The 27,907-nt window shown below is 40.2% G+C and overlaps 4 protein-coding genes across 5 annotated transcripts; 2 read left to right on the top strand and 2 right to left on the bottom strand.

Annotated features, from left to right (window-relative positions):
• casr (calcium-sensing receptor) lies at window positions 1–5,494 on the bottom strand. The gene is made up of 7 exons (XM_047330626.1): window positions 5,392–5,494; window positions 3,974–4,301; window positions 3,575–3,881; window positions 2,559–3,392; window positions 2,242–2,472; window positions 1,446–1,569; window positions 1–1,352 (listed from the first exon to the last, which is right to left on the bottom strand). The coding sequence occupies exons 2-7, from the start codon at window positions 4,228–4,230 to the stop codon at window positions 232–234; spliced, it is 2,874 nt and encodes a 957-aa protein (XP_047186582.1). The 5' UTR covers window positions 4,231–4,301; window positions 5,392–5,494; the 3' UTR covers window positions 1–231.
• A 2,242-nt stretch (window positions 5,495–7,736) lies between these two features.
• On the top strand, window positions 7,737–13,708 carry zgc:175280 (cationic amino acid transporter 2 family protein). 2 transcript variants are annotated; one of them, XM_035627111.2, is made up of 12 exons: window positions 7,737–7,838; window positions 8,836–9,206; window positions 9,376–9,531; window positions 9,700–9,856; window positions 10,076–10,209; window positions 10,460–10,682; window positions 10,872–11,008; window positions 11,584–11,686; window positions 11,936–12,069; window positions 12,173–12,339; window positions 12,774–12,882; window positions 12,991–13,708. In XM_035627111.2, the coding sequence occupies exons 2-12, from the start codon at window positions 8,837–8,839 to the stop codon at window positions 13,131–13,133; spliced, it is 1,833 nt and encodes a 610-aa protein (XP_035483004.1). In that variant the 5' UTR covers window positions 7,737–7,838; window position 8,836; the 3' UTR covers window positions 13,134–13,708. The 2 variants fall into 2 exon arrangements, with proteins under 2 accessions (XP_035483004.1, XP_035483007.1); XM_035627114.2 differs by lacking the exon at window positions 10,872–11,008 and having other exon boundaries at window positions 10,460–10,540.
• A 231-nt stretch (window positions 13,709–13,939) lies between these two features.
• kif20a (kinesin family member 20A) lies at window positions 13,940–22,314 on the top strand. Its single transcript, XM_035626394.2, has 19 exons — window positions 13,940–14,136; window positions 15,097–15,265; window positions 15,532–15,657; window positions 15,797–15,916; window positions 16,204–16,342; window positions 16,452–16,627; window positions 17,178–17,277; window positions 17,581–17,793; window positions 18,012–18,123; window positions 18,235–18,309; window positions 18,542–18,685; window positions 18,809–18,977; window positions 19,065–19,217; window positions 19,435–19,574; window positions 19,824–19,926; window positions 20,097–20,289; window positions 20,380–20,471; window positions 20,574–20,711; window positions 21,283–22,314. The coding sequence occupies exons 2-19, from the start codon at window positions 15,098–15,100 to the stop codon at window positions 21,658–21,660; spliced, it is 2,739 nt and encodes a 912-aa protein (XP_035482287.1). The 5' UTR covers window positions 13,940–14,136; window position 15,097; the 3' UTR covers window positions 21,661–22,314.
• A 73-nt stretch (window positions 22,315–22,387) lies between these two features.
• cdc23 (CDC23 (cell division cycle 23, yeast, homolog)) lies at window positions 22,388–27,579 on the bottom strand. Its single transcript, XM_035626395.1, has 16 exons — window positions 27,443–27,579; window positions 26,935–27,007; window positions 26,269–26,406; window positions 26,097–26,139; window positions 25,889–25,994; window positions 25,634–25,766; window positions 25,310–25,487; window positions 25,110–25,207; window positions 24,730–24,811; window positions 24,243–24,396; window positions 23,979–24,098; window positions 23,802–23,877; window positions 23,630–23,691; window positions 23,372–23,450; window positions 22,787–22,906; window positions 22,388–22,690 (listed from the first exon to the last, which is right to left on the bottom strand). Exons 1-16 carry the CDS (start codon window positions 27,553–27,555, stop codon window positions 22,538–22,540), a joined length of 1,728 nt encoding a protein of 575 aa, XP_035482288.1. The 5' UTR covers window positions 27,556–27,579; the 3' UTR covers window positions 22,388–22,537.
• Between the last annotated feature and the right edge of the window lie 328 nt (window positions 27,580–27,907).

Here is a 27,907-nt window from a genome sequence, read left to right as displayed (position 1 = left end):
AAAATGTTTTATTATTATTAGCAGGCTTAGTATACATCAACGAGTCACAGGATTCAGGTATAGTACAGTAGGCTAGTTGGAGTGATTTTTTCCTCGAGAGAAACATGTTTCTGACAAAATGTTAAGAAGATGGAAAGATTAAAAGGTTTACATGTAAAAAAAAGAAAAAGAAAAAACACACCCTATTAATGGCACAGATGAAATTTGACACATTCACACGCACACATGCTATCACATCAGAGAACTCCTCCTTGACTCCTCAAAGCTCAAGGACAGAGTAACAGTTCCACTGCCAAAGCTCACCCGTGGCTGATGCTTTGCTGAAGTCGGGTCATTGCCGTTGGTCTTCAGGCTGATGGACGAGGACGGAGTCGAGGCAGAAGATCCGCTGGACCTTTTTCTTGAAGCTGTGCTATGCTTTAGTGTCGCTTTGGCGGCCACTTTGAAAGCGTGGGCTGCCGTGCTGCATCTGACCTCCTCAATGGTGTTCCGGGATGGTTTGAAAAGGATTATGTAGACCTTGTTGAAGAAGATACAGGCCAGCATCCCAAAACTGGATGCCATTATAGCAATGACCTCCACAGCTGACACAAACTTACCATATGTACTAAAGTAAGCGGGGATAAAAGAGATCCAAACAATGAAGAATATAAGCATACTGAAAGTGATAAACTTAGCCTCTGTAAAGTTTTCTGGAAGTTTACGGGATTTAAATGCAAAGAAGAAACATATGGCTGCCAGGAGACATGTATAGCCAATGAGAAACCCAAGAGCCATCACAGAGCCCTCGTTGCAGGTGATAAAAATGATCTCATCAATGTCATAATTCCTGTAACTGGAAGGAGGGGCATTGTAAAGCCAGACCACACATATCATGACTTGGACAAATGTGCACAGAAACACCAGCAGAAACTGTAGGTTGAGCCCCCACCATTTACGGTGAAGACTTGTAGGGATTTTAGCTTCAAACACCAAAAGAACCCTGTTGGTTTTCACAAGGATGCAAGAGATACAGAGAACAAAACTGATCCCAAAGGCAGGCTGACGTAAGCGGCACATCCAATCCTGTGGCTCTCCAATGAAGATGAGCGAGCTGGAGAAGCAACAGAGAAGCGAGAACAGGAGCACGTAGGACAGTTCTCGATTTGTGGCCTTCACTATTGGGGTGTTGCGAAATCTGACAAACACTGCCATCACAAAGCCTGTCAAGGCCACTCCCAGTGCTGCACATATGGCCAAAGCTATTCCGAAAGGTTCTGTCCAGGAGAGAAACTCAATTTCCTTCAGGAAGCAGAAAGTGTGGTTCCCATTGGACCAGGAGTTATTTGGACACTTGGTACAAACGCTGGCATCTGTATGAATAAAAAAAAACAATGCTGCAATAATTGGTTGCAATAGGTGAAAAATTAGCAGAAATAGTTTGTGAATTTTTGAATGCTTAATACCTTTGTGATTACTGTACTCTCCATCTGAACACTCAGTGCATTCAAAGCAGCAAGTGGGCATACTATCGATGATGCCCTTTCTTGTGCCAGGTTCACAGTCCTCGCTGCAGTTAGAGAATGGCACCTATGGGATGTAAAACAGACAGAAAAGTTGCATGAGAAACTGTTTCTATCTACTATTTCTATCTCAGCTCAGTTCACAGTGTTTTACCATAATTCTTTTCCCTGTTTTTTTAATGCCTCATATACATGTATACTGATACATTCACTATCACTGCTCTTATCTATCTTATTTCCAGCTCTGATAAAACATATATATGCTACCTGCAGACAAAGCCGTAGCTAGCAAGTAGCTTCTGACCCTGTTGGAGCATTTAGCAGCTAAAGAGACCTAAACAAGACTTAAATGAGAGTGAATATTGGACTTTCATTCCCGAGGTGGACATAAAACATATGAATTGCCAATGTTCATCCACGTCTGCCATATTTGTAAAAGAAGTGATTCAACAGAACAGTTTTATAAGGTGGTATTATTCCAGTGCTGTGTTTGCAGCTTGTTTTATTGCCCCCAAGTTGCTGAAATTGTTGCTTTACGGAGAAAATTGAGCCTTTAAAAGTTGTTATATTGTATGTTTGCAAAAAATACTCGGCTGGTTACAATGTTTTGCTTCCTTGTTGTTATCACTGGCTGACAATTCTAAAGATATAATGCCTGCAGGGTTTTTTTTTTAAACACTGAATGACAGGAAACACAGGAATGCATGAAAACATCAGCCCCCAAAAAAGTTTGACTGACCTCTGAACTGTATCCATTCCATAGAATCTTTGTCTTGTCAATAAACCGTTTGGCTCCTCTCTTAGCGTGCATGTTGTAGTATCCAACCTCCTCAAATACCACGGAGCCATCTTCAGCAGACCTGTGCCAGTTTATTATAGTGTAATTTGCTGCCAGGTCGGCATTCTCTTCAAAGTGGATCTTTTCCCCCATACTGTTGGTGTAGTTCAAATGTCTGAGCTGCTTCAGGACCTGTGAAGCACAAACACACATTTGGATGATTCACACAGAAATAAGCTATTTAATTTCTGTGGTTGTGGGAAAATGCGATGTGTTACCTGCCATGCTTCCATTTTCTTTATATCTGCACAGGAATTGTTGGCAAAAAGTCCATGACCAGGTGTGCAGGTGAGTATGTCCTGCAGGGCCTGTGCAATGGAATACACTGCAACATACACATTATAGGAGATTCGGAGGTGTGTGTTGTCCAGGTACGGGGTTTCAACACTTGTGATGTCTTCCTCACCTGTACACAAAGGCCTGAAACTAGTGCTGTCACTTTCTTGCAGTCTTGGACTGTCTTTCAGATAACAGTTGAAGGTTTCCTCCCAAAACTCCCTGACAAATTCGTTGTGACTGTCTTTCTGTGGTTGAACTCGTTGTAAAAACTCCCTAAAGCCAGGTATAGGCCCTGCCTTTAGGGCAAAGCCAATAGTCCCTGCAACAACATCTAGATATTCTGGTTTAGCAATGAGGGAGGAGCTGGCCCATGCTTCGCTGGCCAACCAAATGCGATCTGTGATGTTTCTCCTGACCATCTCTTTGATTAAAGGCTCAATATCTGGGCCGCTGGCGAACACAACAATCACTTTGGCTGACGAGTTTTCAATCCTATCTGCCAGAGCTTGGATTTCATGGTCCTCAAAGTATTGAGAGATAAGTTCATTTAGGTGAATGCAGATGTCTCGCTCTTCCATTTCCTTCTCAAACTTTTCGATCCCTGGGCGTCCATAGTCATCGTCCGAGGCCACAGCGATGACCCAGTTCCACTGGAAGTACTCAATGATGTCTGCCATGGCTGTGGCCTGGTACTCGTCTGTAGGAATGGTTCTCATGAAGGACTTGTACTGATTCTTGTTGCTCAGCAAACGACTAGAGGAGGCATAGCTGATCTGAAACAGGAAAGATATCAGTTTAGTCTCTCAGGTTTTCATTTTGTCCTGCTCATTGCTGCTTTTACACCAATATGAAGGTGTTGTCTTTTTGCTGATAAAACACATTTCCCTTGATTAAAGTCAGTGACTCTGCTGGGGTATTGATGTTGTGGTGATGAAGCCACTGTTCAGTTACTCACCTGAGGAATGTAAAAAAGACCCAGTAAGTTTGCAACTGCTGTGGAGACTGCAGATCCAGCTGCTCCTACTACTGCAATAGTTGATGGGATGTGATTAGTGCAGTTACAAAATTCGTCTAAATTTAAGGAGTCAATCTTATTTTGGGCCACAAAACTAAGGGTAGCTTCCAGGGCTTTTGACACTGTGTTGCATGTGTCAAATATCCTGTAGCCCAGAGTGATGTTGGGCAGGAGAGTGCTGCTGTTGTTGATCTCATCGATTGCAAAAATCATGGCCTGGAGCCAACGGAAACCACGGAAATTGAACCTGCAAAAACAACATGGCATGGATTTAGAGGAGTTGAAAACAGTGCGTTGTCAAAAAAAATACTTTTTTGTCAACACATGACAAAATTTTACCTGACACATTGTGTGGATTCTGGTCGGGCTGCAAGGTCTTGGTCTTTGGATGAAACACCAAAGTGTATTGGGAAAAGACCTCCCAGTAAAATGTCACCGGTCATCTGTGCTCTTTGATGGGGCCCATAAGTTGAAGTGACATAACTGGACCCCAAGAGTATCAGATAATACAGAACTAGTCTCATTTTTATTTTCGTTTTCCCCAAATGGATTGGATTATGTTCCACAACTCCACAGAATGAAGATATTCTCAGCATAATCTTCTCCCACAAATTCGCCCGCTGCGCTCTTCTGTTATATTCATGTTTGCACAGAAGTGGATACCTGCCTGTAGGAAGAAGAGTAAATGAACATTTATGCCTTTGTTTAAGAGTAATCAAAAGGACCACAATCACATCAATATCTATTTTTCCCAATAAAACAAACATGTTAATGAGGAAAATGTATTTAGATTTTCATAATCTTGAACATTCTTGTTCTGCAGCATTAACATTAAAATAACTCCAATCACCAAGCTCTCCTTCCCTTATGAACAATGACAAAATGGCGAGAATAATGTTGTTAGGAATCAACAGGACCTGAGGCTACTGTTACCAAGCGGGGGTACTCAACTATATAAGAATTCTGAGAGTTGAGAGTTGACTTCTCTGCTAGTGTTTCTAAAGACAGACGACTTTGAATGGTTAACACCTCAGTAACTGCGTGGTCATGTTGCTTGAAATGTCCACCTGAACCAAAATAGACGCAGGATTTACATGAGCTGAGAATGAAGTCACACTCTAATGACCCTCCTTCCTGCAAACACTCGGTCTCACGCTGTGGCCAGTGAACCCAGTCACCATGGAGCAAAGCCACGGCAGCCTTATTGCATCTGGCTAATACTGCTGGAAAAATGCTGGGGCAGAGCTGTGATAATGAAGTGACTAATGCCTTCAGGAGCCACTGTTTTGCCCCCCCACGAACCACCATTAAGACAAGGTCTATGCAGAGCCATATTAAATCCTTTTTAATTTAGTATCACCATTATTTTGGGATGGAAAGCTGATTTTCTTAAGAAAAAACAAACAAACATGTTCAACAAAAGTATTATGGGACAGTGTTATGTATTTACATGTAAAATACAATAGCTAGTTCTCAATGGCCTTTTTTCTGTAAATAACACGCAAATTTAAACAACATAATATATGCTTTCTCCAACTGGATGGATATTAAATTAAAATACACAGATTTCTTACAAAGTACAATCAGCAAAATAATTGATCGAGTATTATGAGCAGTTTTAAAATACTAATAGGCTAAATTTAAAAAGGTACCGAACTATTTCTGAATTGTCTAAAACAGTTTTTTAGTGCTTTTTAACTACCAAAGTCAAACTATTTAAACAACAAACATGGAGAATAACACATGATCAAACTTACCGCCTGGCACCTGTCTGTATTAAATACACTTGAAGCAGTCAATCTGCAGCTATGCAGCGATTTTAAAGCCTTTCCCCAAAATATCCAGGGTGCTGAATGAATTTACTGGACAATGGCTTTAGCGTCTGCACCTCTTTCTGCGGATGAATCATTAACAGAGAGGGCTCGTCCATTTCCTTCAGTTAATGAAGTCTTCTCACAGTTCAGTCGAACCAAAGGCATCACTACCAGCCTATACTGGCAGAAAATGAGCTGGGAAGGTTACAGTACTATAATTTATAATGATCTACTATTAATACAAATATCAAGGAAATAAAATGATGTAGCTTCGTTCACTGACAACATCTAGAATAAGGGATAAAAGAGTCAGGTTCATCTTCGTTTGCCACCTTTTAAGTTGTGATGTTTGGGTCTTTCATAATACAAATAGAATAATAATTCACAATAAGTTTCATGACGGTATTTACTTAAAAATGTAATTAGGTGAATTCAAATACGACTGACTGATATTCAAGCTCATTTTGTTTCCTAGTTCAAAGATCCACAGTGCAACATTTGTTTCATTACTGTAATGAAAAAATAAGACCATGCACATGTCTATACTCGTGGGACACAGAAAATTCCCTGTGAAACTCAGTTGTTCTTTATGTGTCTGTCTGAATGAGTTCTGTCGGACCCAAGAGAGGAAATAATTATATTTACACTTCACATAATGCATTTGAAATCTATTTATCTGTTGTTGTTTTTAAACCTGTTAGGCTCCTTAACATCCAATCATCACTAAAGTGAATGTCATTAAAGAGCGCCATCAAAAAACCTATGAGATAGTTAAGCTTTCATATTGACTTAAATTGAATGATTCACAACGTTTAATCATGCCACTGACATGGAAACTATTCCACGCTGAGCATATAGCTGGTCCTTTGAGCGGCAAAGTCATTAAAAATTCTAATTAGCCAGTTGGAATGAAAAGGCAGAACATTCTTCTAGCCATCATTTACTCTTCTGGCAGAATCTTTATTTGAAGAAAGAAAAGGAGGAACATTGCTGCGGATGAAAGCTACATTTTTATAGTCTACAGTCAATACGGTGAGCCTCAACTCTGCCTGTACTGCATCTCTTCCTCGGAGTGGATGTTTCAAGTTAGTCAATGAAATAATTCAGAACACAAGCTACTTGTTTTCATTCTCCTATGTTCAATACCACGTTAATTACAACCTTCTCCATCCATGTGTAAAATGCGTACTGCTTAACTCGGTGACTCCTGCTTAATATTCTCAACAGGATGGAACAAGTCATGAAGGGACCCTTGGCTCAGTTATAGTTGACTATCTAAACTTACTCCTGTAGGAACAGGTAACTTTGCCTTCGAAACCTCTCCAGTCACTTCACTTCAAAGCACATGTGCACTTATGCAGGCACGTCTGGTTCTTAAACAAATAGCACCCCCTCGTTGACACCCGGTCATCAGTTCTGACCTTGCATTTGTCCAGCAGAGCTGCAGGATGATACCAGGAACCCCTGGAAGCAATGGATTGCACCATTATGTTCCTCAAACAGTGTGTTACCTTGTCCATCTCCCTATGCTCTGATGAGCCGGTCTTCGATTAGTTGCTGAGCAGATGTCGCCAGTGAAAACAATTTCAGTTACAACATGTTGACTCATCTGAGTCCCATCCTATACTGTGTTCACAAGACGCCTTTATCTCATTTGTTTAAATCAACTGGTAGGAAGAGATGTCAAATAATTTGCAATGCAACACATATACCTTCATATGTCGGAGCTGTATGATCAGCAACATGTGATTCAGAAATCCTGAAAGGTTTCCAGAACTTTTCCCGAACCAAGATTATATTTGTAAATCAATCATTACGTTCACATTTTATGACTCTGAAGGTGACACAAGGTGTCAGCAGCGTTTTATATATATCTCAATAGGTATCAGGATTTGATTTAAATGAATGGCAGTGCATGTTCCTTTTGTCTTTCAATACCACAACCAAGATTTAAAAGAATATGGAAAACTTAAGCATTTTATTTCAAATGCAGAAAATAACATTATGATCAATTTCCTGCACTTTACTATAAAATTACGAATTACAAATTATAGTGTGTACTTAGTTTTCTTCTAAAAATACACATAGGTGTATAAGTTTTGATACTGAATGAAAGCCAGATTTTGGTTTGTAGGCCTCATACCATAACTTCATGTATCCCTATCTTTGTGAAATGCACGACATTTTTTGACAAGCCAGTAGAGTCCTCTAACAAATCATTTGGATCCCGTCTTTTTCAGAAATGGCACGTACGTCTGAAATGTAACATAATGTGTCAAAAATGTTGAGCTGAGAAGAGTTTTCGCAGCGAATGGACTAATCCTCACATATAGTGTCGCCTGGGACAGATCAAAACACCGTCACATAGACTGCTGCATTCAGCTGAAAAGGTAAGATTGTCTTTTTATAAATTGAGTAAATAATCTACTGGTTTTGATCATAGTTAGTGTAAATATTCTTGTTTGTCTTGAAGTTTTTTTCTGTTCTCACTCATCATGTATCATTGAATAATCGTAACTGTAATATAACACATTTACGGTAATGAAGCTACCACCTTTTCGAATATCTTACTGTTTCATATACGCAGGCTTTAACAGTTAATCTCCCACTTGTCAACTGTGAAATGATTACGAGTGATAGTTAACATACGATAAGTAAAACAGGGACTTTTTTATTTTTATTCTGCAACAACATTTTCTATTTTAATTATGTAGGGATAAATTCTATGAACGCATATGCAGGATCTGCACTTTGTTTTGAGGATTAATCGAGGGTTAGTTTGTGTTAGTCTGATTGTGTGGTTCTTTAAAAAGTGATTGGGAGTCTAAAAAACTGGCTACACTGCATCCATTTTGCTGCACAAAAAGTGAAATCTTATGGGCATGGTGTGAAAAATTACCCTTTCCTGTGTGCATCACTTGGATTTTTTTTATAGTTTCAAACAATTCTTTATGGTGTATTCAAGATTCCTGCAGTTCTGATGAAATGGTCTATAAGAAAACAAGAGTTGCACATCTAGACAACATTTAACTTCTTATTTTCTATCTAATGTTTTAAATGGATGCATTTGATTTGGAAATATACATACAACTTTACTTACATTTTCACAAAAGAGGTTTTTCTCCTTCGAACAGACAATGTACCTGAGTTGGTTGCTGTGTCTATTTTGTTATTGGTGGAATGACACAACGTCTACTGAATATTTATTTAAAACCACAAGTTGTCTACCGCTTTCTAGGCAAGGCAAGTTTATTTGTATAGCACATTTCAACAACAAGGCACTTTCTGCTCTTTCTGATTACTGTACTTACATTCTCATCTATAACATTTATATGTGTTTTATCTTGAACAACTGTAACAATAAACGCAAAAGGTCTCGATCAACAGTATGTCGGGGGCACAGATTCTGCTGTTCCTGAAGAGTTTGTCACGAAGGAAACCACTGGAGCCTGAGGGGGAAGTGTCCAACTTTCGCCGGTGCCTGACCACCCTTGACCTGGTGGCTCTGGGGGTCGGCAGCACACTGGGGGCCGGTGTGTACGTACTGTCGGGAGAAGTGGCCAGGGCCGTGGCCGGGCCCAGTATCATCATCTCTTTCCTGATAGCAGCAGTGGCCTCAGTATTTGCCGGACTGTGTTACGCTGAATTTGGAGCTCGTGTTCCCAAGACTGGCTCTGCTTATCTCTACAGCTATGTGACTGTGGGGGAGATATGGGCTTTTATCACCGGCTGGAACCTGTTGCTGTCTTATGTCATAGGTAAAGATGAAGTCTCCCTGAATTGTTTTGCAGTATGTGTTGCATGTTTAATTTTCATCTTGGAAAAATGCTTTAGTCTCTCTTTTTAGACTTTGTCCTGATATAATAAGTCTCAAGTTGAAATATTTTAGTCCCATTTCATGTACTCTCCTTGTTTACTGTTTTCAAGGGACATCTAGTGTAGCCAGGGCATGGAGTGGAACCTTCGATGACCTCATTGGAAATGTCATCGCCAACTCTCTGGGTAAACAGGCTGCGATGGACTTACCTGGATTAGCTCCCTACCCAGACTTCTTTGCAGCTGGCCTCATAATGCTCTTGGCAGGCAAGTTTCGTAACATAGTCTATTATTCTTATTTATGTCTAAAATATTAAGAATGAAAAAAACTTTAGGGAATTACAGATTAAAATATATATTTGATGTATATTGAGTAGTTTTTCTATTTTTGAAAGTCATGATGAACTTTATATTTCGTTTGTGTTTTCTTTCCAGGGATTCTTGCGTTTGGTGTGAAAGAGTCAGCAATCGTAAATAAGATCTTTACTGCAGTCAACATCGTGGTGTTGCTGTTTGTTATCCTCTCTGGCTTCATTAAGGGGAACATCAACAACTGGTATATCGGCGAAGATTCTCTCTTGAATGCATATGAGTATGTATCATTGATTGGAAAAAAAAAAGCTTCCCTAGCAAACCACACAAACAAAAAATGTCTAATCTTGTGTTATTGTTTTTTTTCATGCTTTACTTTAGTTAAGTGTATTTTTTCAGGCTGTTACTGCTAATAAGAAATATTAAAACAACTAAATATGGGTTGAAAATAGTCATCAATTAGTTTGTCATATTATTATATATCATGTGTTCTTTGCAGAAACCTCACATCACTGAATGAAACATCTGGATATGGCAGTGGGGGATTTTTCCCCTTTGGCCTTGAGGGAACATTAGCAGGAGCAGCTACTTGCTTTTATGCTTTCGTCGGATTTGACTGCATTGCTACAACAGGTAAGTTAACGGAGGCCCAGCAAGATGATTTCTTGTTACATAATTGTTGATAAGCAAAACCACTCATAAAACAGAGGTAAAGTAAAAAAAAAAAAAAAGGATCAGAATGACTTGCCCCATTCAGGTAGGGAAATATGCAGTAGTTTAGACAAATGCCTTATACACATTGTTTTATAGTACAGCATTGGAATATACTGCATGTTCCAAAACGCAGAAAAATGTATATGAAATCAAATGTGCTTTTCTTTAGGTGAAGAGGTTCAAAACCCTCAGAAGTCGATCCCACTTGGCATCGTGGCGTCTCTCCTCATCTGCTTCTTGGCCTATTTTGGTGTGTCTGCCGCCATGACTCTCATGATGCCGTACTATTTGCTCAGTGTTAACAGCCCACTGCCTGTAGCCTTTACATACATCGGTTGGGGCCCTGCAAAATATGCAGTGGCTGTGGGATCCCTCTGTGCACTGTCCACCAGGTACGGAACACAGTACAAACCCCTCTCTCTTCCGTAAATCAAATAAAAAATGCTGTATTTTATCAAACTTTAATTAAATTTTCAATCCAGTTGGTTAATTGGTATTTTAAATTATGTAAAAACATATACTTACTGTAAAGGAAGATCATTGGAATCCCAGTTGTCGTTGATGCAGTTTTTCCCTCACAGCCTACTAGGATCGATGTTCCCGATGCCTCGTGTTGTCTTTGCTATGGCCAGGGATGGACTTCTCTTCACACCTCTCAGTAAAATTAGCGAAAGACAAAGTCCTGTCATAGCTACCCTGGTTTCAGGGGTTGTAGCAGGTAAAACGTGTTAGTCATATCACTTTAATCAATTGAAGTCCTCTCTGTATTTTTTAAATATAAATCCCCCATGTGTGTGTTTTTTTACACCTTCATGCTCTCTGCTAAAAAGGTTCATGTACACTACACTGGTCCTTAACATCCAAATGTATTCATTCAGTGGAGGGACAATATTTGGCAAAAGGTTAATGTTTTCCTTTTCAAGCTGTATAGAGCTGAGTAAATCTGCAGAATAAACAGTTACGTGTCAACTGTTGAGTTCAAACGCACGGTCCATCTGAAATTGTAAATACACTTTCTCTGTGGTCCCTGTCATAATAGCTTCACCGTGTTCAAAACCGCATTAGAAGCAAACATGTTCTCCAAAAGTTACAGTTAAGTTAACATTAGTGATCAGAAAGCTGATGAGTTGAGCGAGCAAAAAAAAGGTTTGGGTATTAAATCTCCAATATAGATGTTAGACCAGCCCTTGGATGAAGTTATAGTTGAAATATAGTTTATTGAAGTGAGTGTGAGAAGACATTATTAAAGGTTTATGTAAATTTTTCTCATTCTCATTGTTCATTTCTTTTCAGCTATCATGGCATTATTGTTTGACCTGAAGGCTCTGGTTGACATGATGTCAATTGGAACTCTCTTTGCCTACACACTTGTTGCCATATGTATCCTCGTACTAAGGTATGGCATTCCATAAATACTAACATTAATGAAACATGTGATATTATTACTGTGACCTTAATAATTGCCACATGAAACATTAATGAACCAATTACAGACGGGGATTCCCAAGAATTTGTGAATCAGGGAATAACAAAGAAACAAGAATAACAGAAACCAAAATTCCCTGTTATATCAATATACGTGTAATTACATATTATTTTAATCCTTTACCTGGGCACATTTATTGATATTTCCTCACTTTTGCAGATATCAAGCAGGCCTCAGTGAGGATTCATGTCTCAGCAAACCAGAGCCCTTTACCATTAGTGAACTATTCTGTCCTCCTTCACTAGCCACCACACGGACATCAAAAAATGTGTCTGTTCTCACTGTTTTTACGAGTAAGTGATTCTTCTTAGTGTCATCCTTTCCAAGTATTATTCCGAAAAATAGATACTTTTACCATTGTTAATAATCATTTGGACCACACATTGTTCTTTTCAGTCTTTTTAGCCATCATCCTAAGCCTCTTCATAACAGGGGCTGTCGACTCCCTGCAGGCCGTTGAGTGGTGGAGTTTACTTTGTGTCACTGTGATCGTGTTGATTCTGGTCCTTAATACCGTGATCATCTGGAGACAACCACAAAGTATCACAAAAGCTGCTTTCATGGTAATCTTTATCATCTGTCTTACTGAACGTGAAGCAACAATCTCTCTTTTAAATAAATGTCTGTTAAGTCACTGATATGCTGAATTAGGTAACACAAAGACTGTTTGTGGTGAGATTCCTCGAAAGAAAATACTGTTTTAAGTTTCTGCAATATTTCTGCTGCAGTTTCACATTAAATACACGTAACAATCTTGTTAACAAGTTCACACATTGCATTGCCAGTGTGAACTTGTTAACAAGATTGTTACGTGTACTGCTATCATTGATCAAAAATGCATTTGAATTATGAGACAACCGTCAGTTTCAACAGATCAGTTTGAAAAAATGTTGGAATTTTAATGTATTTCTTGCAACAGCAAAGTCTTGAGGGAAATTGAGTAGTTTTTCTTTAATTTGATTTTTGCCTCTTACAACATTTTCTATTTCACGTACAGGTTCCCTTTGTTCCATTGCTTCCTATTTTCAGCACCACTGTCAATGTCTACCTTATGGTTCAACTTGGATCAGACACGTGGATCCGCTACGCAGTGTGGATGGCAGTAGGTATGTCAACAATATCACCACAAAAACACATTTTCATCTAAACAAAATGTGCCATAACGTCAAACAATGACAACCTAATCACAGGTGATGTAACTTTTCTCTCAACAGGTTTAATCATCTACTTTTGCTATGGTGTGCGGCACAGTGTGCAGAAACAAAGACTTCAAAGTTCCCACCACCGAGTCAGTATTCACAGCATCACCACTACTATAGTGCAAAACGTTGAACCAGAACACGATAGCAATGGCTAAACAGTGATTGATGAACATTCACTGGGCAAAATAAAATGCTTTAATTAAAATATGGCCAGTTCAGAAGGTTAGGAAAGCATTTCAGTCTTGACCTCTGACCTATTTTTTAGTTTAGTCTATTTTTTTTGATTTAATAATTTGAAAAGGGCCAGTATATGTAACTGACACTAACAGTATCCCTTTCATATTGTGTTTTCATTCATCGGTTTCACTCCACATTCCTGTGGTGTGCAAGGAGTCACTTTCAGTGGCAAAGTGCCACATTTCAAGTACTTACTATATGATGAATTTGTATAAATACCAGAAGGAAAACGTTTTACAGTTTTGATTTTAAATACTGTGAATAAACATGGCTGTTGCAATGTGTAATGAATAGAAATTAATAAACCACATTAGGTCAAATTACATTTTAGTATCTAAGTTGCCTGTGTTTTGCCTTAGCCTTGTGTTACCCATTGCGCCTAACATTATATTTAGCTTAATGCTGTATTTGTATCATCTCTTGTTATTATGGATAATGCGCCATTTTTGTGATGTGCACATGAAATACACATGGCAAGCAAGTCCACCTTCTGCACCGTCTGTCTTTCTTTCTTTCTTGTATTGGGTATGTATGTGGGAACCTTGTTAACAAATTTATTTACGGAACGTGATAGGAACTCATGAAAGGAGTCGTGGTTTCGGGAGGCACCGTTTACACAGCCCACTATGTGAGCCCATGATAGCCAATCGGTTGGCAGACAGCAGGGAGCATTAGCCAATCGGCGACTCGCTTTGTAGGGGAGGCGCATTGTTCAAAAATCCAAACGCCGTCGTGTAGATCTCAGCTGAGGCGCACTCAGTGGTTAGTTAGTTAGTCACAGTCACCGTCACCGTCACCTTGAGTTGATTCAGTTTCAACTTAGTTTCGGTCACATACTTATTTTTTTGGCGATTTACTCGCTAACATTACGAACATTGAGTGACTGGACAACGGGCGCTCGTCGCACTTTGGACCTTCCAGGTAAGATTAAACAACATTCGCTTACATGTGGACCATACGTACACAACAATAATGCACTTAGTAACGTTAAGGCTGTGATTATAACATAATAACATGTATAACGTGTTTTTTTAATTTTATTCAGCCAGTGTTATTGTGGTGGAATATCGTTACAGCTTCTAGTGTCGTTAATGCATTTGAGCTGTGTCACAACGTGTTTGTACACTCTTCTTCTTCGTCGTTTTTAATGGCGGTTGGCTACCTTTGTGATAGGTGCATTATTAATGTTAATTCGATGTATTCACGCACTTAATCTCGCGTTGAAACGTGTGTATTCTCTTCACCATATGTTCCAAGTAGCTGAGATCACCTGCAGGCCTAAACGTTGTCATTGTTCAATGATATTCACCCAACTGGTTGCTTCAGTTAAAACGGGTTCTTTAATTAATATCTTCATTTTAAATTGTTGATTTCTAATGCACCAACGCTGAACCTGTCACAACAGGTCGTAGCCTGGGATATAATGTTCCTGTTTGACTGCCCGGACGTGCCTCGAGCTCTGTTAGGCTTAAAGAGGAGCAAAGGACACACTGTTCATTTTGTGTGTTTTCTCACCTTGTGGCAGGACACACCCTTATTTCTCTCTCCTGCAGTGAGGTGATGCATGGAGAGTATCGGAGTTAATGTTGTCACAGTATCAGTCAAAGTCTTTTTCAGAACCCGATGGTCACAGGCTGAGTGTTTACCTGCTGCAAAAAAACAAAAACAAACATATGACAGACGTGTGGAGGAAACCTGATGTTTTGAATTGGTTGTTCTTATGGAAGTTTCTCCAATCAGTTTTCATTTTATTTATTAACATAAGCACGTGTAAAAAAACAAAACAAAAAAAACAACGTGGGGGTGTGAATACTTACTGAATGTTCTGCATGCTGTGATCATGTCATTCTAATGAAGATTTGTTTTCTTGCAACTTGTTAGCATGGCGCTGTCTTTGTCGTCCCCGTGTGAATGCCCCTTCGATGAGGAGGAGGACATGGCTGTGTTTGAGTCGACAGCAGCGGAGCATGGAGGCCTGGCCAGACCACGTCTACCTGAGATCTCTGTCATTTCCCCCGGCCTCGACCCCCGGCCGTGCTTTGCCGAACCGGTGAGAGTTGTTGTCTGTCTATACCCAATGACGTTTTCACTGTTAAAGTTGCTTACCTGTCACATTTCTCACCAAAATGCATCGTATCCCAACGACCAGACAGAACATGTCAACATTTGTAATACCTTTAATCAAGTGTTGTGAGATCTATACATATTTACTTAAACTTACTGTTTGCTGACTGAAGGAGCACATCAGAATGGTAATTTTAAATCGTTCAATGTCAGCAATAAGCCATTAAAGATGTTTCAAATTTGTGTGTTTAGAAACTAGCAGTGAAACCTGGATTGGTCAGACAAGGAAGTGGTGGTGAAGGAAATGCTGAGAGGGTGAAAGTCTTCCTGCGCATCCGACCACTTACTGATCTGGAGAGAGAGAGGGGAGAAGCACAGGTAAGACTTTTTCTACAATTTCACAACTGCATTTATGCTGCATGTGTACACATTGAAAACTTTTTTTAGTATTAAAAAAAGTCAATTTATTGTTCATAGTACACAAGTTTCCTCTGCTTGATGTTCCCTCTTCTCTCAGGGTTGCGTGGCCGTCCAAGATGGAGAGACCCTGCTGCTCAAAGCTCCAAAGGAGTCTCAGAACATGAGGACTGCAGAGAGGGGCATCACCCAGAGCATGCACAAGTTCAGTTTCTCCCAGGTACACTTGTTTTTCCAGTTTTACATGATGTACGTAAAATCTTTTGTTGAACCAAAATAATATGGATATTCTGGTTAAAAGTAAAAAAAAAAAAAGAAAAAGTGATTCTATTAGGAGAGTGACCTGCACGGAAGTGAATGATATTCTATCATGCATTTATTTTTATTTTTATATAGTGTTGAACGTATTGATGGTAGCTGTAGGCTGAAGGGTTTGAATAGACACAAATATCAGTGATATTCATGTATCACATGCTAACCTTTATTTATATTATGCATTTATCATAGATCTTTGGACCCGACACCACGCAACAGCAGTTTTATGAGTTCACAATGAAAAAGATGGTGAAAGACGTGCTTCAAGGAGAAAATCGACTCCTCTACACTTACGGTGTCACTAATTCTGGAAAGACATACACCATCCAGGGTGTGATTCTATTCTTGTACTAATACTACTTAGTAAAGCTCAGGTTTGATTGCAATGTTAGTGTTTGCAGCTTTACAAAAAAGGGATTTGTTTGTTTTTGGACTTACAGGCAGTGGTCGAGAGGCCGGCCTCCTGCCCCGAGCGTTGGCGTCTCTGTTCAGGAAGCTGCAGGGTCGTCTTTATGGTGCCATGGACCTAAAGCCTGTCATGTATCAGGATGTGAGACAGCTTGAGCCCAGTGAGGTCAGGGTGGAGGAAATCCGCAGAAACTCTCTGCTCAAAGAGGTAAAGTGAAAAAAACTTGTTAGTAATGTACTATTTCTGTCCCATAATCCTTTCAGTGTCCTTTACAACAAAGAGTAATTTTAAACAACTGACCCTAAACTTTGCTGTAGGTACAAACTCCTTCCAACTTAATGTCAACTAATTTATAGTTAGCTCATCTGGAATGTTGCTTATTTCAGGCCTGAATAATAAAACGAGCTGGAATTGATTAAGGTGAACCAGATATGTGTTTGACAAGGGGGAGATTTAGATAATAAAAAGTTAATTAAAAATATGCATCACCTCAAGTTTGTCCCATGAGTGGAGCCTCATGGGTCACTCCAGTAAGTGGATGTGATTTACGTGATGGAGTTGAACCTAATTAGCTTGTTAATATACATTATATTCTGCAATTATTTTTATATTATAAATCTCAACAACAATGGAAGACTATTACAATATCAATGTCATTTCATGAGACCTTTTTTGAAAAAGTCTTTTAACATTGTGATCTGGGTAACCAAACTGCTCAGAGAGACAGGTACTGATGTCTTCCCTTCGTGTGTTTCAGGATGAGAATTTGACTTCTCGTCGAGGTGTTACCACGACAACTGTGGACAGCGGCATTGGAGGACTCTCCTCTTCAAGTTATATTGCCAGCCAGCTGGAAGGTGAGGAGGACAATCTTCAAATGTGTAGCAAAACCCTGTGTTAAATGAACCCCGGGGCAAATTAGAGACTGTAGTATCACTAATAATGTTTATTTATAGAGCTCTTTTCAAAATGTATATTACTAAGTGCTTCAAACAGTAGTCAAACATCCTCAGAATTATATAGTCAAAATAGTTTTAAAAGTTAAAAGACCGTTCAAGAAATTTTTAATTTAAGTAAAATCAGGAAACGCTCTCCGATATAGGTTTTGAGTCTTAATAATTTTTTTGTTGTCACTGTACAACTGATTTTTGACTTTACAGACTCTGACAGCGTTTGTCTGGAGCCCGACAGCCTTTCACACACCGGAGGAGAAGACCTGGAGGAAGGGGTGCAGTTCTCTATTTGGGTTTCCTTTTATGAGATCTACAATGAGTTCCTGTATGATCTGCTGGACGTGTCGCCCTCCCAGCAGCCCAGAAAAAGAGCCACACTGCGGCTCAGTGACGACAAGCAGGGCAACCCTTATGTGAAAGGTAAAACTGACCCATTTGCATGAATTATGTATAGTAATAATTGCTATAGTATATATCAGTTTGATCCTGCGGATGATCAAACCCATTATGTAGCTTAAGGGAAACAATAGATGAAAGTACTCCCATTTTCGTATGATGTTAGTATGTTTGCTTTGTTGTTCCTGCTGCTGCTTTTCATGTTGCCAGAATAATTTTTTTTCTCCCTCTTGTTATGTCAGACCTGACCTGGATCCAGGTCCGCAGTGCAGAGGAAGCGTGGAGGATTCTAAGGGCCGGACGTCGTAACCAGAGCTTCGCCAGCACTCACTTGAACCAAAACTCTAGCCGCAGGTAGGATCGCGTTAAACGCCCGCCTTTCAAAGCCTTGTTTTGAACCATTTTGTCAGACTTGTTTGACTTGCACTTACAGTCTCTCTAATCCTAAATGTATCGCCCTCGCAGCCACAGCATCTTCTCTATCCGTGTCCTGCACGTCCGCCCAGAGGAAGATCCGGGCCAGACTATGCAGATCAGCGAGTACGTTGTCTTATTTTTACCTACTCAAATTTAACTACATTTTACAGTATTTCTGCAGATCTTAGAGTTTTAAAAAAACTTACATTCACCTTACTGTTTTCACAAAAACAGTTATTATTGCATTCTATGTGGTATTATAATTTGAAACCTGCAGAAACCCTGATTTCAGTTTTGGTTTATGTTCATTTGAGTTTATAAAAGTGATTAAACGGTGCTGTCTCTGTTTTTTTAGACTGACCGTATGTGACCTGGCTGGGTCTGAACGCTGCAAAGAGCAGCGTAATGGTGAGAGGATGAAGGAGGCCAACAACATCAACACTTCCCTCTTAACACTCGGGCGCTGTATTGCTGCCCTGAGGCACAACCAGACCAACAAGTACGAGCTTGACTGTGACTTTTATAATTTTAACGGTGACAGTGGCGATGCAGTACCTAGGTATTTGAATGAGCTGGCCGTTTGAGAAATCAATATTTTGAAAACTTGCTACCACGGCTACAGATCACGACCCCCTCAAGTGGTGCCCTTCAGGGAGAGTAAACTGACCCGGGTGCTGCAGGGTTTCTTCTGTGGCCGAGGAATGTCCAGCATGGTGGTCAACCTCAATCCTTGTGCCTCCATCTATGACGAGACCCTTCAAGCTCTCAAATTCTCTGCTATCGCCACCCAAGTAGGAAACACTCTTGTACCTCTAACTTCAGTTTTTTGTTGTTGTTTTTTCAAAGATAAATAAAAGTATATTAACTCATATTTTCAGCTGGTTCACGGCCCATCCACAAAGACCAGAGTCGCCTACATCCTGTCTCTACTGCGCGAGCCAACAGGATACAGTAACGAAAGCACAGTGCTGGAAGAAGAAGAGGACGAGAGTGATGCTGAAGACGGAGATATCACCATGTTAAATACTGAGGTAACATCCTCTGACATTGCACAAGAGCTAAGCTAAATATTTATCATTCTTACCTCCACAACTCACCAATACATGTTCATATATAAAACAATCAAAATGTCGCTATTTTGGTTTTACTGCAGATTTGGAAAGACACTGACAAGGCCGTTAAGATCAACTAAAACGAGAAATGCTCGTAGAAGGCTCTAAACAACTTTTTTTTTAATGTTTTGTTTAGTCTTTACTGCAGGCCATCGATGTCCTGAAGCGAGAGGTGCAGCGGCAACGGGAAGAGAAAGAGGTTCTTGAAACAAATGTGAGGGAGCAGGTGGTCTCGGAGATGATGGAGGTCATCTCTGGAATGCAAGACGGCTTCAGGTTTGTTTGTGTGTGTGTGTGCTATTTCTGTCAAAATACTTGATGTCCTTTTAATACGAACCAAGTTTTATTGAGGACATGGAAGGATTTCTAGCAAAGTTTTAGATCTTTAAACTTCAGTTTTTCTTTTGATTAAATTTGCTATTGGTGCTTTAGTGAAGTGATTTGAGAAGAACACGGGTAGTCGTAACATGTTGGTCTTTTTAGAGATGAAAACAGCTACTAAGTTGTGATGACTTTACCTTGCAGTGAGACCTTGGAGGCGGAGAGGGCTCTAATTGAAGAGAGATATGAAGACAAGATTACTAACCTGCGTAAACATTTGAAGAAATTCTACAGTGAGGAGCTGAAGGTGAGAGTCCATGATAATCTTGAGTTTGTATTACTTTCAGTGTTTTGATACACACAGACAATCTATAAAATCTACACCACATAAATGAGATTTTCCCAAATGCTTTTGTATCTGTGCCGAAAGATCTTATGTGTTCTGAAATTTCAATTTCTTTTCATCGTTTCTCTCAGGAGCGTGATCAGGATATCGAGGCTCTGTCTGCTGCCCTTGAAAAGTACAAAGAAACCGAGTCAGTCCCCACACCTGCGCCACAGGAAGATGGGCCTCGACGCTCCGTGCGCCTCAGCACTCAGCAGACAGAAGTTTGCAGACTGCGAGCCGACCTCGACCAGTGCCGCGCTGAGCTGTTCACCAAGACACAAGGTACAGTCTGGCTGGAAGACTTCTCTGATTACGTCTTAGTGTAAGTTATGGTATTGGTAAATAACGGTCTTGTTCTGTTTGCCTGTACAGAGCTGACAAAGCTTAAGATGCAGCTTGAGGTGCCGGGTTCGACTGGCAACCTCACTGGTGCTGCTGACCGCAAGCTTGAGGAAGGTCAACGGGTGAGTCGATGCTGCACTATAACAGATGCAGTCTTTGGTTTTGCTGCACGCTGCAAGTTCTCCGTCCTCATAGAGACTAAACATCTGACTCTTTCCTGACAGAACCTGCGTCAGCTGCGTCTGGGTTTGCAGAAGCTGGGGGCGGACCTTCAGTCTGGTGAGAGAGCCTGCTGCCGCAACACGGGGGGAGAGCGGCTGCGCCAGGCGTTGAACACTGCAGATGAGACAATTGCCAAACAGGTAAAAACCACAGATGTGCAAATTACAATACTGCGCAATTTATGTTTTTATGTAAACTAAAGCTAATAATTGAACAGGGTTGCTCTTCCGAGTTAATCTTTTGGTCGGTGATAGTTTTTGTCAGTTTATATATTTTAATTACTCCGACCTTGAACTGAATTAATCCAATAAAAAGGTTTCAATTGTATACGACCAGTCTCAAAAGGAAATATTAAACTTTTTTCTCTCAACTGCCGCATTAAGTAACAGTACTGTACCCAATATAATGTTTTCCTCACTTGCTTTGATGTCAGACAAACTATTGTTTGCTGGATTTTTTTAAAGTTTAATTCTCAGTTTGAAGTACTTTGTTTTTCTCTCCCTCTACTCTCTTCATTAACAATCTTGATGCACAGCCAGCTTTTAAACTAAATCAAGGTTTCTAACAACTGCACCAGGTGATAACTGCAAAAGCACATTCAAGAGCTGCATTGGGCCTCACCTTCCATCACTTTACCTCCAACCTTCTCTCCTTCTCCTTCACTTCCCCCTCTGTGGTCTTGTCTAACCCTGTTCACTCACTCCTTCTCAGGGCCAGATCCTGGTGGAGCTCCAGAACGGCCTGATGCTAGTCAAAGCGGACTTGAGGCGGAAAGCAGATGCGCTGGCCCAGATGCACACCACCAATCCTCAGCTGCCCCCGTGTGGCTTCTCTGCCTCCACCACACCAGGTTCCTGTAAGAAGAGGGGCTGTGCAGCCACCGTGGCGATCGATGCCGAAAACCGACCTCCACAAAAACGTCCCTTTTTCCAGTCTCTGTTCCCACCACGCACCCCAACACGTAAATACAACTCGCGCGCAGTAGAAGACGAGAACATGACCCCCTACTCGCGAATCTTGCGGTCTCGTCAGCATTCCCCACCTCCCAGCCCCGTCCCCACCCCCCGTGGTCACAGGGGGAAGTACTGAGATGTTTAGAGCTTCAGAGAGAATGTCCTTTTTTATATTATGCAAAAACTAGTCATACATGGTGGTAACTTTATAGTATTTTTATATATATATTCACTGTTTGCAGTGCAGTTAACACTGTTCGGATGCCAAATAGTCATGTTCATGCCAGTAAAACAGTTGCTTTAAAAGCGGTTGCAGAATAGTACTAAGGATATTGAGGTTTCCATGAGCAATATGATGGTTGTGGACTGTATGGTTATAGCACGTGATAAATTTGCCTTCCCTGCCTCTGCGACTCCTCCACATGCCTAAGCTGAAAGTACCTGTGTTTTTCCACAATGACATTGCTTAGAGCTGTCAGGAAAAAAATGCTTTTTTACTAACGGTTTGAATTTTTTGCACTGTTAATATCTGCATTTAATTCACTGCAGTATTTCCATATCTGCAAAGAAATTCTTCCATAGTTTTGTGATTTATCTACACTATTTAGTATTTACATATTATCAGTATTGTTAAGGCATGACGTGTCAAGCATGATGTGATTGTGTGTGTCCGTGTTCTACATGTTGTGTGTATATGATCAAGGTGTCCCTTCTGTCTTTGCTCTGAAGTTTCCTTTTTGTGCTTTTACATTGTTACTGAGTCATTAAATTATATTCAAAAAGTCCAAAACCAGACTGTCACAGCTCATGAGAGCTTTGTTTGTTTATGTTTGCAGTTAAACAAAAATGATAAGGATTGCACATTTTACAAATAAATGCATGTTTAATGCAATAAACAACTCTGTATACAACCACAGGTAGATCCTATCAAACGCCCAAGACACTTCATGTCACAGAATATACATATATATATAAATTGTCCATTTTAAGGCCGGTGAACAGGAGGTTGGGTGTCAGGGTGTGAAGGAGATGAGGTTCAGCGGAGACACCCTCCTGACTGGAGTGTTGTTGTTTGAGAGTGGAGCGAACAGATCTGCTGACGGCGTCTCAATCTGATCTCTGACCTGTGAGATCTGCCTCAACAGAGCCTTTCCCTCTTCACGAGCCTACGGACAAGACGGACCACCAACAACAGTTACTGTGTTACTGCTACTTACGCTATTACAACAACAGGGTGTTCTGATGACGCTGGTGACACTTACGTCGTTGTAGTCGCAGCAGCGTGCGGCGCAGAGGGACGCCTCGTCGTAGAGCTTGTTCTTGAAATAATACTGACCCAGGTACCGTAGGGCTGTGCTCACCTCGGCGTGCTCCAGTTGTTCCTGTCATGACAAGGTTTTATTAGGACTAGATTTCTACTACAGTATGTGGTCATTACTCCCATTTGTGATTATTCATTATTTTTTATCCTGAAACTGTTTTAATCTCTTCTTGGACTTTTCACAAGATTTCTGGAACATTGCTACAGGGAATCACTCCATCCAGTTTGTCCCAAATGTGTAAGAGTTAAAGTCATAGCTATGTGCCAGTCAACTTCTACCAGACCTTTTTATAATGGACCTGGCTTTGTGCACAGATGAACTGTCGTGCTGAAACAAGAAAAGTATTTTCCCCAAACTTACACCATAAACCAGAAAAATCACTATTGTTTAAAACATCACAATATGCCTTTGTATTAACATTTCCTAAACTGTAAGGTGTCTAGCCCAAAACCAAAACGACACATTTGTAGGTGAAGAAAAAAAGTTTACCGTACTGTTCGTTTTCAGAGAATTTAAAATGCTCACCCCACAGGAGAAAATGTCTTGAATGTAAAGCATGTAACACTGAGCAGCATCATCAGACTCGTTCAGCTGTTCATGAAGCCTGATAGAGGAAGAAGCAGAATAAACATTCAGCACCTATTTCTAGCCAATACAAATAATGTTGACATGACAACTGGGGGGGAAAAGATGCAGATCAGATATTAATTTCGTAATCAAACAAAGAAAAAAAGACAATCTGTTTTATTGATGTTCTTCGATTGTTCAACTCGAGACACTTACTTTGCTAATTTGAGAAGAGCCATTTTTTCTACATCTCCCACAGAGTATGCCCTCCAGTAACACTAGACAAAAAATGTGTAATTTATCATGTCATGGTGTCAATCAAACAATCCAGAAATATTGGTGATATTCATGACAGACCCAGCATCATTAGCAGGTGTAACATACTGACCTTCTTGGCTTCCACTTGCTGTGAGAGTTTTTCGTAGCTTTCACCCAGTGCGACCAACATGCGCGAGTCATTGGGCCTACAACATTACATCATAGTGCGTCAAATAATGTTATGTACTGTTTGGTTTTTAATTTATGCATATTTTCAATAATGAAAGTCTTACTTCAAAATCCATACCTGAGCTGGTGAGCCTTTCGATAATAGTACAAACAGTAAAATGGCATCTTGAGGATCTCGTACGTCTGACCTAAGCCATACCAGGCCCGGTAATCCCGCTTGTTCACTTCAATAGCATGCCTGATAGAAAAGAAGAAGAAAAAATACATTATGAAAAACACAATGTTCAGGATACCAATACGTCTGGTCAGAGGTAGAAACTCCTCATTCACACACTGAACGAGACACTGAGATATCCACCATTTTCTACACGTTGAGCCTGACCTGTAGGCCTGGATGGCAGCTGACGTGTTCTTCATCTCCATGTATTCGTGGCCCATGAGGGTCCAGGCACCGAGGCAGCGAGGGTTCAGTTTGAGGGCCCGCTGGAAGTACAGAGCTGCTTTCTCATGCTGAGAGCGTAAACTGTAATAGTTACCTGTGCACGAGACACATGATTTATTAACACATGTACGGTAGTTGATATCTCAAGGCTCCGTCCCTTGTTAACCATGAAGAATAATAAGAACTATTTATAATTTGTGCAACCGTATTGTAGTCCATTTTATTTCATGTTAATCATTTGGGATTTAGATATAAAATATGGAATCATAGTAGCAGCACTCTTTAAGCTCTACATGTTTTATATATAGTGATAGATGAATGAGAAAATTCTGTTTCTTAATAAAGTGGATTCAACGATTTCATTCTTCACTAAGAATCGCTGTGTTGCTGTACTTTTTTTGAACAGAGGTTTTTGATCAACGCTTACCGATGACACAGCACGTTTCCACTCTGTACTTGTCGATCTCCACCAGGTTGTGCGCCAAGTAGCTCAACTCGGGCTTCATGCTCTGTGGAAACACGCATTGCTATCAGCAACAAAACCAAACTTTCTCTCAATAGTGACGGTTTTACTTCCATCATATACTGAAAACGTGTGAACATCTGACCTAATTCAAAGGTCAAATGAAAACATCAAGGCGAATAGAAAGTGATAGCCTTTGTCTTCAAGTATCTGTACAACACAAGTGTCCTTGTGCGATTCACATTGACCTTGAACGACTCTGTCAAACAGCAGAGGTAATGTGTCACAGCACACTTCCTCTCTGCTGATCAACAGGGCATCACATTACAAGCAAGTGAACTCACCTTAACATAGAGCAGGTTGGAGAATGTGTCCATGTTGTCAATGCGATATGGATCCTGGTCCCTCAACTCATTGAACAGAGCCAACGCTTGGTCAATATCTGAAATAAAATGAGACAATAGTGCTGTAACACCTGAACCTGCTCTCATTACATTCTTCTGAGAGGCAAAAAAAATCTCATCCAACAGGTAAAAGGTGAAACCTCTGATGTTGTGGTAGGCCACAGCAATCTGGGAGATAATGTAGGTGCTCTTAGAAAAGCCGGCCTCAATGAGGTTCTGGTATTTCTGCAACGCTTCTTTGATCATTTGCAGCTCTGTGTACATGTGGGCCATGAAGAAGTCTTTAATCCAGCAATCTGGTAGAGACAGTGACTTCAGCTGGGGAGAAAACCATTAGAGAGTTTAGATGGTATCATTCCACTCTCAATTCTCTAAATGGTTACTGAGAACATGTGCCCATAGAATCAATTATAAATTATTAAATCTTAAATTTCAAAAACTGTGTAAAAGCAAAAGGGTGTTACCATTTCAATATTGGTGACAAGGTTACTGAGCTCCAGCCAGGCTCCCCAGTGAAGAGGAAGTGAATGAATTGCCTCTACAAACACCTCAACAGCCTCCTTCAGCAGGTCCAGCTTTCGTAGCACCACCCCATACCTGTGTTGCCATACACACACGTGCATCCATTAACGCACACAATACAGTTCATCAGAGGTGTCCACCTCATTCCTCTGCAAAATGTAGGTAATGTGCACACAGTTCGGGGGAAACGTTCTTACAAGTAGAGGGTGAAGCCGTCCAACTCTCCTGCATTGTGCTTCTTACTGAGCTCAACCCTCAGTTCTCGCAATGCTTCATTGCGCACCTGACCCTTCTCCAGCGGGCCTAGAACCATAGAAACACAAATAAAGGTTCGGTATAAAAGGGTTAAGAAAAAAACAAACACTTTTAGTTCTCTTTTATTGGTCCGAATAGAAGAATCCTCACCCAGGCTGTCCACAGTCTCATCGTCCTTCTTCTTCTCGCCCGACTGAAGACAAAGACGGATACTTGGTCAAAAAGGTTTACATGGGATTCAGTCAAACTGAAATCAGACTTTTCACAAAATGAAAACAAAGATGGAAGGATATGGGCGTGCAACATATCTACAGAATCTTACCAGATAGCGAGAATACATGTAAAGGAAATAGGCCTTTTGACTGCAGCAGCCTTTCAGAAAGTAAGCAGCACGGTCGTACTCTTTCAGGTCGAAGTAGGATTTGGCCAGTGAAAGTGCATCCAGGTCTTGTGCATCGTCCTGTAAATTGGACAGACAATGAACAAGAAAGGTCAGCCTAAACTTCAGAACATATTGTACAATCCAAATATAATAATAATAATAATAATAATAATACATTTTATTTATAGAGCACTTTTCATTGCTAAAAGCAATCTCAGTGTAGAGTTGTAACAGTTAATCAATTTATAATCAATTACTAAATTAATCAACAACTATTTTGATAATCGGTTCAAGTAGTTTTGATGGGGGGAAAAGTCAATATTCTGTAATTTCAGTTTCCTACATGTGAAAATGATTTGGTTTCTTTGCTCCTCTAAAACAGTTAACTAAATATCCTTGGCGTGTGGACAAAACAAAACATCATCTTCGGTTTTGGGAAACACGATCAACATTTTTCACTATTTTTTTTACATTTTATGGACCAAACATCTAATCAATTAATTGAGAAAATAATCAACATATTATGAAAAGAATCATTACAAATACTCACTCGCTCTCACTCACTAACACACACACACTCAAAAATGATTTTAAAAAAGGACACACCTCAGTAAAGGGAGCCGATGGGGGTAATTCATCTTTGGGAAGAGGGTCCAAAGCAAATGCTAACTCAGAACCCCTGAAATGTGAACACAGTTTCAGCATATGACATAACTGTTATGCACATATATATACGTACATATAACATATACACATAGGCTCTACATCCATGTGATACAGTCACACAGATGTATAGAAGACTGGCAGCTGGGTTATATATATATATATAATGTTTCAGCTTTCAATGGGTTGCTCCCTGAACACAACAGACTTTCTATACCACCATTGTGAAAATAATTCTCCTTGCAGATTAATAACGGACGTAATAATTCCACGACGCTGTGTGTTATATGCGGATGTATGCAGTGAACAACTCGAGCTCAATTGTTTAAAATGAAACTTGTCAACAGCTCAGCTAACGTGGCTAGCACACAGGTAACCTGGCAACGCTCAGTGCTCGTCGCAGAGCAGTGAGACAGGCGGTTCACGACACACTGGTCACGGTCGGTCTCACCACTTCGCGCTGTGCAGCAGTCCTCTCTCTTTACACAGCGAAGTCACTGATATTAGATGTTTCTTGATTTGCACCAGGTCCCCGAACTCACTACAGAGAGCCGCCATTTTCATAGTTCCTGCGAGCGAATATGCTATTGGATGATTGGAGGTTACGAAGAGGTAGTCCCGCCCACCGAGAGCAGCGTCACTTCCTCTTTCTCTCCGCAGTAGAAGAAGAAACAGCATTTGGCAGATTAGAAAATAATTTGAAATATATGTCACCTCATAATAACATACAGATTATCTCTCGTTACTAGTTTCAGCAGTTGATGCATTTCACAATTAGTATGTATTTGTAAATTAAATTTGTTAAATGATATTAAATATAATTGTAAATATTTATAGACCAGTTTTACATTGTTGTTGTTTTTGGTTTCTTATATTTGGATGAAACATTCCCTCACAATTAGGGAGGGTTAGACCT

This window comes from Scophthalmus maximus, chromosome 2 (genome assembly GCF_022379125.1).
Source record: "Scophthalmus maximus strain ysfricsl-2021 chromosome 2, ASM2237912v1, whole genome shotgun sequence".
NCBI classification, from domain to species: domain Eukaryota; kingdom Metazoa; phylum Chordata; class Actinopteri; order Pleuronectiformes; family Scophthalmidae; genus Scophthalmus; species Scophthalmus maximus.
Note: the sequence above shows the minus strand (reverse complement) of the source record. Positions and strands in the feature narration are given on the sequence as shown.

Excerpts from the sequence above, each read along its gene's own strand:
- casr (XM_047330626.1), bottom strand. The coding sequence starts at position 4,230 with ATGCTGAGAATATCTTCATTCTGTGGAGTTGTGGAACATAATCCAATC. Across the intron at positions 3,882-3,973 it reads GAATCCACACAATGTGTCAG|GTTCAATTTCCGTGGTTTCC; the intron begins GTAAAATTTTGT and ends TTGTTTTTGCAG. Across the intron at positions 1,570-2,241 it reads GGAATGGATACAGTTCAGAG|GTGCCATTCTCTAACTGCAG; the intron begins GTCAGTCAAACT and ends TACATCCCATAG.
- zgc:175280 (XM_035627111.2), top strand. The coding sequence starts at position 8,837 with ATGTCGGGGGCACAGATTCTGCTGTTCCTGAAGAGTTTGTCACGAAGG. Across the intron at positions 10,683-10,871 it reads CTCTGTGCACTGTCCACCAG|CCTACTAGGATCGATGTTCC; the intron begins GTACGGAACACA and ends TTTCCCTCACAG. Across the intron at positions 11,009-11,583 it reads GGTTTCAGGGGTTGTAGCAG|CTATCATGGCATTATTGTTT; the intron begins GTAAAACGTGTT and ends ATTTCTTTTCAG.
- kif20a (XM_035626394.2), top strand. The coding sequence starts at position 15,098 with ATGGCGCTGTCTTTGTCGTCCCCGTGTGAATGCCCCTTCGATGAGGAG. Across the intron at positions 20,290-20,379 it reads GCTGTTCACCAAGACACAAG|AGCTGACAAAGCTTAAGATG; the intron begins GTACAGTCTGGC and ends TTGCCTGTACAG. Across the intron at positions 20,472-20,573 it reads AGCTTGAGGAAGGTCAACGG|AACCTGCGTCAGCTGCGTCT; the intron begins GTGAGTCGATGC and ends CTTTCCTGACAG.
- cdc23 (XM_035626395.1), bottom strand. The coding sequence starts at position 27,555 with ATGAAAATGGCGGCTCTCTGTAGTGAGTTCGGGGACCTGGTGCAAATC. Across the intron at positions 25,995-26,096 it reads TGAGACTGTGGACAGCCTGG|GCCCGCTGGAGAAGGGTCAG; the intron begins GTGAGGATTCTT and ends CTATGGTTCTAG. Across the intron at positions 22,691-22,786 it reads GCTGCTGCGACTACAACGAC|GCTCGTGAAGAGGGAAAGGC; the intron begins GTAAGTGTCACC and ends TCTTGTCCGTAG.